We start from the raw sequence: 12,174 nt of genomic DNA, 5'->3' as shown, positions 1-12,174 counted from the left end.
GTGTGCCCCAGCTTTGGACTGCATGCTCTGTCGTGTGTGATTCCTACGACTGGCTTGGCCCTGTCTATGATTTGACCCTGCCTTGGTTGACTATGCCAAAAGGGCAGATACGGCATGCTTGACTCCTACAACTGGCTTGGCCCTGTCTGTAATTTGACCCTGCCTTGGTTGACTATGCCAAAAGGGCAGAGACGGCATGCCTACGGGCTTTCCCTTGCTTCCTGACCGCGAAAGGCATGCAAGCGGGAATTAGGGTTTAGGGTTAAGAATCTAATATATACTAGGGGTAATACAAGCACACATTGCATGGGCTGCCTTGTTCCGGGCGGGATGTGAGGTGAGTGTTGATATTATATGGTTGGCAAGATAGGTCATCTTCCTGGTACCAGCGGGGAATGTGAAGTTACAGCGCCTGACATGTCTTAGAATCGCCCCTTGCATGCATGCTGGGAAGCGTGTAGGACTTTCGGTGCAGCTGAAAAAGTGGGCACGTCAACTCCGAGCTTTGCTTTGTGTGTATTTCTTTGCGTTGCGTTCTGAGCTGAGCAGCGATGTTTCCGCAGCTTATAGCAGCAAGCAACGATGTGCGCAGGCTTGCAATGCTCTGTGTGGATGTGTCCAAATCGATGCAATTGCGGCCGTCAATTTTCCCCGGCTGCAGGCTCATTCCACTAATCCTGACAAGAATATGCAGTTTTCAGACTTGGAATACATATGCCATGACCGCACAGAACGGAGATCTCCGATAAACGTGCTGCTGGACTTACCTAGATCCTAGATGCCTAGGAACTGGAAAAGTGTACTAATGATGACGATATATGTCTTGACAGGCAAGCGGCAACGTGGCGGGACTCTGCAACTGGGCAGAGGCCATGTGCACATACCATGACGTGGCAAAGGTGGTCGAGCCAAAAATCGTGGCGCTGCGTGGGGCAGAGAGTGAGTTGAAGGTTGCAACCAAGGAGAAGGACGAGGCTGTCGCTGAGCTGGCGATCGTGCAGTCCAAGCTGGACGTCATGCAGGTTCGTGCATGTGCATGCATGTGCATGTGATCATGTTGCCAGATCAGGCAATGATATCTTCATGACGCATGCAGCACATGCAAGTCACACGGAATGCCCCTAAGAACACCATAGAGCTGGGAAACACCCTGATACAAACCTCACAATCACCCTGCACTTGAACCTGAGCTGCAGGGACAAAATCGGGCTTATTACAGTATCTCCAATTCAGCTCTGACGCTAGAAGACCTGCCTGTCCTGTGCTTGATGCACTTCTGGAGATCTCTCCTGTCGGCAGTATGCACATTCAAAGCAAAGAATCAGTCAATACCAGGTCTTCCAAAGCTTCATTGTCTCCGGATCCATCAATTTCCAAGAAAAATGGCAGTCAAGACAGAAAGGGCAGAAGTGTGCTGTGTACCCCCATGTGCACAGACTGATAAAACTGTCAACTTTTGACACACGTGGCTAAGGAATCTTGCTTATTTCTACCGCAGGCGGAGTTCGATGCGGCGATGGCGCAGAAACAAGCGCTGGAGGAGGATGCAGCGGCCACAGAGCGGCGAATGTGCGCGGCAAACGCTCTTCTAGGAGCGCTGGCAGGAGAGGAAGGGCGCTGGACCGAACAGTCCAAGGCCTTCGACGACCAGATCCAACGCCTGACTGGTGCGCTGTATTATTGCTGGGAATCACAGCCGCCTGAAGTTTATCCTCCGGTTCAGATTTGCCCGTGACGCCATATCCATCAGCTGTGCACTAAGAAAGGATGAGTTGTGTACATTTACAGCTTGCTGTTCCCACACGTTCCCTAGTTCCTGCATGGAAGACTCTGGAAATGAATATTTTTTGTCCGTTCAAGTTGATATCCCAAATCTGGGAACAAAGTGAAGCTGCTCGGCATGCTCGCAATAACATTGTCATGTGGGTACTTCTCGTCAGGTGCTTGGCGACATGAGGCATGCATCTGTTCTGGAACTTCCCTCGTGGCAGTGTTAGTTTAGAGCCCAACAAATGTGAAAACACCACTCTGTTTCAACCGAACATTGCAGCAATATAGTACTTCCCTTCGTGGAAGAAGTGAGGATGCCAGACACGGTGCGGAGGAGCAATGTCATCATAGGAAGATCCAATTGGACCCATTCCGTTATTGAGAGGCACTGACTGGTTGGATACTTCCCGCATGACAGTGTTTGGAGGCAGCTCTAAAGTCTACCCATTCCAGAAGAGACCAACTACTGGGCAGAACCTGAGATCTACATTTCTTGTGCGCAGGCGACTGCGCGATTGCGAGCAGTTTTGTGTCGTACCTCGGCCCGTTCAACCGCGAGTTCCGGGAGCTGTTACTAACGCGTGACCTGCTGGCCGGCTGCCGTAAACTCAACATCCCATTTACGAAGGACATGAAGGTCTCCAGCTTTCTCGCTGATGACGCTGAGGTTGGAGAGTGGACGCTGCAGGTGAGTTTTTGCATTCTAAATTTGATGGTTTTGGGGTTGTTAAAATGAACAAAACGATAGGGTTGTGCCTGCTGGGATGAGGATTGGAGGGTGCAGGTGGGTTCTTCATTTCTTGGTGTCAAATGGGAAATGTTCTTTTCGTTTGATGAAAGGGGATGAAAGGCCAGCCAGGGTTGTGCCATCTTGAAATATATTATATAATACATGAAATTATTGGTGTTAACCCTGATATATCGGGGATATGGTTGTGTGCGTAGGGCCTGCCGACGGACGAGCTGAGCGTGCAGAATGGCATTCTTGTGGCGCGCGCGTCTCGATTCCCCGTGCTTATAGACCCTCAGGGGCAGGGACGCGCTTGGCTGCTGCAGCGGGAAGCTTCCAAGGGGCTGCGCGTCAGTCACCTGCCCGACAAAAACTTCCGCGCCGTGCTCGAGGCGCGCACCCTTTCTAGCTTTCCTTTCAGTTTTTAAACTACGGTGATGTCTGTGTTACGAAATAATCCCTGACAGAAGTCGTCCATCGTGTCTGGCATCTCATAATGCACCACACGGTGGAACTGGTGGTCGCCGAGTGGTGCATTATGAGCTGCCAGACATGATGGACGACATCATGTCACTGGACGTCCTCTTTCTGACCTACTGTGTCGCCAGTGACATGATCGGCGACCACCAGTTCCACCGTGGTGTGCATTGTGGTGCATTCCACTGGAGTGACATGCCAATGGTGCAGGAAGTGGCTAGACAGCAAAGGCTGGAGAAACATTGTTGATAGCTTGCTTCATCAGCCCTAGTCCTGAGGCCTGGACCAAGCGTGTGACAATGATCGCAGTCCCTGGCTGTGACATGCATAGAAGTCTCCACTATCGCCGTTCGATTGTTTGGTTTTCTGGGTTGCAACATTCCCTGGAGAAGGATCCTAGGCTTTTTTTCTTTTAATTTAGGGTAGCCGTAAAGAACTAAACCCCAAGAAAAACCACGTGCAAATGAGGTAATCTGTCGGGTGCCATAGTGGTGCTTATCTTCACTGCCATGTGATTTTCCGCACTGCCTTTGACATGTAGCTCACACTGCGACCCATTCCCCTGTGGAAACCTCAAGAATCCCATTGCCTACTGTGAACAATTATGGATATGCGCACAATTTTTCTTTGGGATTTACCTGAGACCCTAGACCCTAAACTAGGGTGCTGCAACATATATAGTGTAACCCTAAAACTGCTGGTGTGCTCTGCAGGACTGCCTGTCGAATGGCAAGCCGCTGCTGATAGAGAACATAGAGGAGGAGCTGGACCCAATTTTGGACCCCGTGCTCGAAAAGAGATTCATCCGCCAGGCACGCGGCCTGACGCTGCAGCTCAACGACAAAGAGGTGCCAGTTCGTTTCGACCCTAGGATCCTAAATTGGGGTTTTATAAAGACTTGGCAATGTTGAGTCAAAGCTCAGAAGCTTGCAATTTGAACGATTCATTTCAGCTGTCTCTCATGTTCAAGGCAGTGGTGCCGCACCCAATTAGGCAATGGCTAATGGTCGCGCAGATATTTCATGCATGCACCGTGCAACCTGATTTCCCTCTATCTAGACGTTCCCTTCGGCAACGACTGTGAGGGTCATAGTGAGGATATACCACAGCTTCTTTGCGCATTGACACTCCCTATCAATGCACTATGTAAGCTATGGGATATCCTTGCTATGAATGCCCACAGCCAGTCGCCTTGCTTCAGGGCGTTAGAAGCTTCATTGCATTCATTTGAGGGTCGAGGATTAATAATATGTGTTGCTTACCCTATACCCTACAGATATGAGTTTGAATTCGTGCACAGGTGGAATACAACGAGGGCTTCAGGCTGTATTGTACCACGCGGCTGCCGCGGCCGCACTACACACCAGAATTATCCGCCAACGTGACACTTGTCAACTTTACTGTCACGCAAGCCGGCCTGGAAGACCAGCTGCTGGGCAAGCTCATCCTCCAGGTCCTAATCACCTTTCCTCGTCATACTAATCACCCTTCCTAAACCCTGATTCATATATTATAAAATTTTAGAAAAGGGGGAAAAAGAAAAAAATGCTTCCTCGTCTTTGATGATCAATTCTGTTCTACTCGAGCATTGAGGGGAGTGGTAAATGGCCAGCCTGATGGCATCAGAGGCTGCAAGCTGTTGACAACATCCTGTCTTGCATGACTTGGCGCAGTCGAGGCGAGCCATTTTCCGCTTCTTTTAACTGTGCAATGCTGGACCTTGCTTATAAGTTTTAGGGTCTAGGGGGCCTGATATCGGTTCATGACATCAAAGTGACCCCTCAGACGTTGCAAACTAGCCTCTACGCCCGCAGTAGTTGAGGAGAGCATCGCAATTGCCTGCCACCTCTTGAAGAGAGCGGGCCTATTTCCTGACCAAGGCAAAGCATTGCTTTTCTACGTGCAGCATTTTTTCATGCATGACCTGGTAGAGAAAGAGTAAGTTATATGTGGCCAAGGAAGATCTGGTAAGAGGTGCTTTTCGAACGCATGTAGGTCATCTATTTGGGCCTGCAAGCGACTCTATTGCCTGGTGGACCTCTCACCAGTCCTCAAGTGTTGTATGACCAAATTTGGCCTTGTTGGCGTTGGGCGTCCAAGTTGGCCTTTTTTTAATGTCCTCTTCTTCCCACACAGCTTGTCACACAGTGCACAGTGCAGTGGCTTGCAAAATGCCATAGTCAGGCTTTCCCCGCCCTGCCAGAAATCTTGTCTTTTTGTGAAGAGCGGCGTTCCAAAGCACTGCGCTTCCCTGCGGTGTCAAAGAAAGAGCAGATCTGTGAAAGTGGTTTTTGTTGTGTTGCTTGCAGGAGAAGCAGGAGCTTGAGGAGCAGCGGCTGGCGCTGATGGAGGAGGTGCAGAGCTACCGGCGACGCATCAAGCAGCTCGAGGACGACCTCCTCTTCAGGCTGTCCAACTCGCAGGCACGCTACCTCTGCCCTGCCAGATGTCTTCTGCAAATCTCAAATGTTTCTGGCTTGCTGCAGCTTATGTTTTTTAGGGGTTTAGGGTTCAGGGCAACCCTAAAATATAGATTGGGCCACCCGCTCTTGACAGGGTCGCTTGTAATACTTGCTCTGCACGATGAGATCTCAAGCCTCACTGACGGAGCTGGAAAATAGAGGTTTAATGTACAATTGTTTGCAGAACACAGCGGCGGTTTGCCTGCCATAATGATGATAGTCAAATCAGTAGCATACGTCCTTGACTGAGCGCTGAAAGGGATGCCTCGAACGGCACGGAAGAAGGGGTTGCCTGATCTGGCGTGCAGACATAGCCCTATATCCTACCGCATTCTTTACATTTTCGCGTCTTTACAATTGCAGCTCGTCTGCAGGACGCACATTGCCTCTTGGCAGGAACAGCGTGCAACAATAATAATAATAAACTTTACATAATTTGAGACATTTTTATACTGCTGCTGCAACAGGGCAACCTCCTGGACGACACCGAGCTCATCGGCGTGCTGGCCGTCACCAAAGCCACGGCCGCGCAGGTCAGTCACCATCTTCACTATCTAGTCATTTAGTCTATTCTAGTCACTATCTTTCTATCACATTGCTTCCCGTCGCTTGAACTCTTCATCAATGCTTACCTCTATATCTCAGTGCGATTGCTCAGCCTGACATCCATACACTCAACAACCCCGTCTGCACGTAATCCTGGGAATTAACATAGCCTGCCCTACATGTGTGATCTCTCCCATATACTGCATCTCTGTAAGGGGCACCCTTTAGGGTTTGAGTCTAGGGTTAGTATTACTAATGATTAGCCCTGATTGCAGGTAAACGCCAAGCTGGCAGGCGCGTCCGAAGCGCGCCGCCGCATCGGCGAGGCTTGCGAAGAGTACCGGCCGGTGGCGCACCGCGCGCAGATCATTTATTTTCTGATCGCGCAATTCTCCACCGTCAACTGCATGTATCAGACCTCGCTCGCGCAGGTGCGATCGACATTAGTGTGCTTCAGTCAGTTTTTACAGTGTTCTTTATTGGCCAATCGATCCCCTGGTCGATTTGCCTTTGCGATCACTTGGCACCCCTGAATATCACTATCACATTCCCCGGCTGGCGAGGGGCGATATAAATACTGAGCGCCATGCCCGCGGTTGATTGGGTCTTGCTTGGATCTGGCGCCTCCATCAAGGGGTAGGAATTTGGCAGCCTTTACAGCAGCTTGTCTGCAGACGCACCTTGCTTCTGGCAGGAAAAGCGTGTAATGATAATAATAATAATAATATTTCCCATGGAACTCCGACAAGAATGATGTAGCGACAACGTCGCAGCAACGCTCAATTTCATCAAAACCTAACAGAAAGCGAGCCCGGGTCATGAAGATCACTTGGGATTACGACATACAAGACAGAGATTCCACTGAGTCGATTGTACACGCGGCCGCAGCTTGTTCCTTCTGAGGGTTTATAATACCAGGGTTCAAGGGTCTGTACACCCTGAGGTGAATAAGCAAGAGAGGAGATGGGTGGGTGTTGCCTTCGAGATTTCTCACAAGAGGTCCAGCTCGGGAGGGTGACTCCCTGCGGCAACCACCTGCGAGTGGTGTGATCTTGTGGGAGATCTTGCAGCGAGGTTTGAATGCGCTATTTCTGTTTGAGCTGTGGTGGGGATAGGGGTCTGACAGGTTATGAAGTAGCTGCCAAGCTTCCCCACAAGAGCTGAGCAAGGCGAGGTGCGTGCTTTTAGCAAGCCCCTCCTCATGCTCTGATCTTGCGGGAGACCTTGCAGTGGGGTTCAGCTGGGCTGTGTCTTTCTAGACAGCAGTGAGAAAGAGAGTGGAATAGGTCTGAAGTGGCTCTCAAGCCTTCCCACCAGAGCTGTGCATGCTGAATTGAGTGTTGTTGGCACCTCCTACGTCAAGATCGACTCCTGTGGGTTTCCTGCAGGATTCAAGTGGCTGCTTTACTCGAGCACCTACACAAAGAATGCTTATGTAATTTTGTTTGCCATGCAGATCCCTGTCATGCATACCATATGTGCCCTTGATGTGGAGGCCTCAAGCCTTGCATTGCTTCTTTAAACCAGAAAGAACGGCGGTTGTGCCATGTATTCTGAAACATACTGAAATGTACACACTCCTCTGTGCCATGTATTCTGGAACATACTGAAACGTACACACTCCTCTGGTGAGAGTTTGCTAAAACGTTTCCTGTTCTGCGCAGTTCAATCAGCTGTACGAGGTGGCCATAGACACAGCCGAGCGCTCAGCCATCTCCTCCAAGCGAATCCACAACATCATAGACCATCTCACCTATGAGATTTACCTCTACATTCAGCGCGGCCTATTCGAGCGCCACAAGATCATCTTTGCCCTGCTGCTCGCCATCTCTGTGTTGACCTCCGCGGGCAAGGTTAGTCATCTTCTCGACATCATCTTCCCCTTTCCTTACGACCATGGCTTACATCAGAATTCGCACTGGAAGCCAACAAATATGCCAGATTAAAGATCAGGGAAAGTCAAGTCACGTTTGTTGTTGATATCTGGCTAAAGTTGGCTGAAGTTTCAGAAAGTCTCTCCTGCAGTCAGGGTCTTCGGGCGTATCTCTTGATTTGCGGCTTCCTGATGTAGTGAGTTGGTTTTCTGAAGCCAATGGGTGGCTCAGAATGGGACAGCCTCAGTCAGTTTATGCGCCACAAAAGTGTCTGGTGTATGTGTTCATGACCACATTGGCTTCATGAAGCCACTGAAGAAAACCCTGCTTACAGCCCTTGCTTTTCCAATATGTGCACGCATGCATGCATGCAAGGCAGATAGCATTGGTTTCGCATGACTGCCTTCCGCGTAACAAGTAATGCCCAGTCTGTACCAGGATGCTGCACGGTTTGTAGAAAAGAGTCATGCGCCACCGTGATCGCCACTTTCCTCGGACCATCAAGCATGAACAACAGCTTCAAAAGCAGGTTTGCATGCATGCAAGTGTCCTGAGCGTGTGCATGCATGCATGCAGATAAAGCCGGAGGAGGTGGACATCTTCCTGAAGGGCGGCGGCGCGCTCAATATCAACAGCGTCAAGAAGAAGCCCAAGGTGCACATTCTGCCTCAGCCGATGCATAATTCTATATTCCTTTTATAAAATGATACCGTATTGCGCGCTTGTCCTGCCAAGAGGCCAGATGCGTCCGCAGACAACCTGCAGATGCATTTAATATCACAGCTAAACCCTCTGACTGTCCTCACGCATTCTCAGTGAGTAGGAGTGGGGATGATACCACCGCATTTGCCTGGATCTTCTGAGTCTTGGAATGTCCGTGACACCTCAAAACTCAGATGCAAGGTGTTGGCTGTGGTGTCATCTAGTCATCGGCTTGTATTCAGGTTTTGGGTTTTGGGAACCCTAGATTATAACCCCAAACATCCTAACGAGAACGCAGAGTGTTTTTTTTGGCTGGCGCAGGAGTGGATTCCGGATGCGGTGTGGCTGGGCGTTGTGGCGCTTGGAGACATGGGCGCGTTCCGAGACATTGTCGAGGCAGTCACTCGCGCCGAGGGGCAGTGGCGCCGATGGTGCGTTGTATTTAGAATAAATATTATTATTATTATTATTACACGCTTTTCCAGCCAGCAGGCAAGATGCGTTAGGCAGACAAGCTGTATTTAAAGGCTGCCACAATCCTACCCCTTGCCAGATCCAAGCAAGGGCCGATCAACCGTGGGCATGCTGCTCAGTATATTTGTACCAACCCCCGGCCAGCCGGGGCCAGCCAGCCGGGGCAACAAAGTAACACACATATAAAGCCCCTCTGGCACAACTTACAAGTCAACAGGCATGAAAAATTAATGGCAGTGTCATATAAATAGACCTTCACTGCTCCAAGATATTGCGATCATATTGAGATAAGGCATGGGCCTGAGAATCCAGCATGGTGCATATCCTGGAAGCAAGGCAGCTGAATAGCTGTGGTCGATAGATGACATGCAGATGGATTCCCATGTCATCTACAGACACGGCTTCCAAACTGCCCATGTGTTCACGGATGTGTGCCATGCTGAATTGAACAATGTTATGTGTTATCCGTACGATTAGTACGCGGTAATCCTACTGGAGGCAAGGTGTGTGTGTGCTAAAAAGTTGCCGGTAAAAGCTGAGACAACCCCTCTTTCACAGGACAGACCTGCTGAATTGAGGAAGACCCAGTCATTGTGGGCACGGCGCTAAAGTTTTGAATCGCCACCCGCCAGCAAGGGGCCATTTTTATGCCGCTTGAACCCGTAATTATTATAATAAGATGTGGGTCAGAGATCCTAGTGTTGTGCGCACCCTGGACGTCAGAAAATCTGCAACTCATGCACTTCTGCGGACATGCTGTTGCAGTCTATAGCATGTCCAGCAGTCTGCGCATGGGTAGCAACAATCTGGATTCCCCAGTGCCCACAGCACTAAGTGGAAAGGCGCTGTTTGAAGAAAGGCGCGTTCCTGAAAGCCTGTTGTGGGCGAAGAGAAGGTGCTGAGAAATGTGTTGATGCCAGGTACGATGCTGAAGCGCCGGAGAGGGCGCCCGTACCGGAGTACGGAGATCGGCTTTCCAAATTCGAGCGCATGTGCATCGTGCGGGTGGGCCTTTAAAGCTGCAACCTGTTTTCTTGGATTGAGAGTTTGAGCTGCCATGTGTGCCGGGCCGCTTTGGTAAAGCTGATCGAAACATCTTTGGCAAAACTAAACCGGCAGACATGGCAGTCTCATGTGGGCAAGCAGAGCTGCAAGTCCTGATTTCTGCCTCCAACTTTGTGCATTGAGACATATCACCCCTTCCTTTGCTAGTATTTGTTGAATTTCCTTGAAAACTTTTCCATGCCGAGTTTCGAGCTGCTAACCAAAAATGCACGCTTGGTTGATTTCAGGCGTGGAGGGAGGATCGCACTTTGGTGGCGGCTGCTGATGTCATCGCTGATGCGCTGGGTCAGCGTTTCGTGGACAGCGTGCCGCTGAACATGGAGCGGGCATGGGCTGAGTCATCGCCACGCGTGCCCCTCATCTGCCTGCTCTCGCCAGGTCAGCAATCTATTTTTACTATTTGAGCTCTTATCTAAGCTAAGGTACAGCCTGGGTTATTAAGGTTATTGAGATGTGGCCAAGCTGCAGATAGAAGCAGTATTTGTTGACAAAACAGATCTGGGATATCTGTGAGGTTGGCGAGGAAAGGAAATGCATGTACCCTAGGAGTGAAGTGCACAAGAGCCGCCAAACAAATTTTGCCCCGTTTCGGGAGGTTTCATAAGGACTGCCAGTGACTGGCTTGTGTGCTGTTCGTGGTATGTGACGGCTGGATTGCCAACGCTCGGATATCTCAACAGCAGACAAGCATCTCACTGTGGCAATTCAAGAGCATGATAAACGTGAACACTTCCTTGTGACATGGATGTAAGGTAGCGTATGAGGCAGAAATGTGAATCTCTAGACCCTGTGGCATCAGCGATGGACTCTTAAGTGATGGGGCAATCTAGTGAGAGTTTTACAGAGCAGGGATGGTTGAAGGCTCTCCTGGCTTTGTCTGTGGAGCCACTCAATCATTGTCAGCTCTGCAGAATAAGTCAAGGTCTACATTCCAACCCGTTTTTGCAAAGTGATCAGCCATCGGGACTCCATCCTGGCTCTTTGGCGAGAAATTCAACTTACTCCAGAGAGTGAATAGAAAATTTGTTGCGCAGGCGCGGACCCCACGAAGCTGATAGAAGACCTGGCGAAGCGCAAGAAGATCCGGACCATGGGAGTATCAATGGGGCAGGGGCAGGAAATAATCGCACACAACCTCTTGACCGCCGCCCGCGCCGATGGCCAGTGGCTTCTGCTGCAGAACGCGCACCTGGGGCTCGCCTACCTGTCAGAGGTTAGTCACCAGCTGAGTCATCATGCACCAGCATCACGCCAGCCTTAATCTTCTCGAGAATTAGAGTATGGTGTATCAGTCTTGAGTCAGAAGTAATGTGGACGTATGAGAAGGCGTCTGAATGCCCGGCAAAAGAAGAAGCAGCACGTTATGGTTGCGGTACTGTGACCCCACCTGCATTGCTCCTCCCAAGAAAACCTGCTGAGGAGCATTGCATCAGGAAGCTCACACCAGCGGTTCACCAACTTGCAGCAGACAGTACCGTGGCATGCCGGTCAGGAAGGGGCTTGAATTGAAGTGCGTGGTGGCTGCAGACACTATCCAGTCACAGAGCATGTGAATGACAGTGGGGGGTGCCTATTCCGACCACAATCATGCAATCCTATCATAAGTCAGGACAATACAAACGATGATACCATTGGTAAGAGCGGACAGGATGTTGTCTTCAGTCACCATTAAGCCTGCCAAATCTGCAGCAGGCACGCAGCATAGAACCTTCTCATTATTTTCAAGGGGTTCTAGGGTTTCGGAACCCTAAACCCTATTAAAACACGCCTCTGGCAATGCAGCCTGCAGAGCCTCCGTATGTGCAAATTTAGGAAGCCAAGAGTAATGGGTGATTTGTGCGAGCAGCTGGAGGGCGTGCTTTCGAAGACGGAGGGAGTCCACGAGAACTTCAGGCTGTGGATCACTGCGGAGCCTCACGCGGCGTTCCCTATCGGCCTGCTCCAGATGGGCATCAAGCTTACTAATGAGGCCCCCGTCGGCATCCAAGCCGGCCTGCGCGCCTCCTACCAGTGGGTCAATCAGGTGTGATTTTTGTGATTTTTTGATTGAGTGAATTTCCTTCGCATTTTGTGA

At 50.3% G+C, this 12,174-nt stretch overlaps 1 protein-coding gene across 1 annotated transcript in view; it reads left to right on the top strand.

The window, feature by feature from the left end:
* Positions 1-12,174, top strand: part of COCSUDRAFT_12377 (gamma heavy chain subunit of outer-arm dynein) — a gene marked incomplete at both ends in the record, with an annotated part of 65,075 nt that overhangs the window by 46,423 nt on the left and 6,478 nt on the right. Inside the window, 16 exons of the mRNA XM_005650775.1 lie at positions 831-1,022; positions 1,499-1,667; positions 2,274-2,458; positions 2,716-2,883; positions 3,691-3,825; positions 4,278-4,430; positions 5,287-5,445; positions 5,907-5,972; positions 6,261-6,416; positions 7,650-7,838; positions 8,436-8,513; positions 8,883-8,992; positions 9,956-10,040; positions 10,328-10,478; positions 11,135-11,313; positions 11,947-12,123. Coding sequence (XP_005650832.1) covers positions 831-1,022; positions 1,499-1,667; positions 2,274-2,458; positions 2,716-2,883; positions 3,691-3,825; positions 4,278-4,430; positions 5,287-5,445; positions 5,907-5,972; positions 6,261-6,416; positions 7,650-7,838; positions 8,436-8,513; positions 8,883-8,992; positions 9,956-10,040; positions 10,328-10,478; positions 11,135-11,313; positions 11,947-12,123 — 2,352 coding nt within the window. The remainder of the gene's footprint in view (positions 1-830; positions 1,023-1,498; positions 1,668-2,273; positions 2,459-2,715; positions 2,884-3,690; positions 3,826-4,277; positions 4,431-5,286; positions 5,446-5,906; positions 5,973-6,260; positions 6,417-7,649; positions 7,839-8,435; positions 8,514-8,882; positions 8,993-9,955; positions 10,041-10,327; positions 10,479-11,134; positions 11,314-11,946; positions 12,124-12,174) is intronic.

This window comes from Coccomyxa subellipsoidea (assembly GCF_000258705.1).
Source record: "Coccomyxa subellipsoidea C-169, whole genome shotgun sequence".
In the NCBI taxonomy this organism is placed as follows: domain Eukaryota; kingdom Viridiplantae; phylum Chlorophyta; class Trebouxiophyceae; family Coccomyxaceae; genus Coccomyxa; species Coccomyxa subellipsoidea.
The sequence above is the reverse complement of the archived record's forward strand: the minus strand, read 5'-3'. Positions and strand labels throughout refer to the sequence as shown.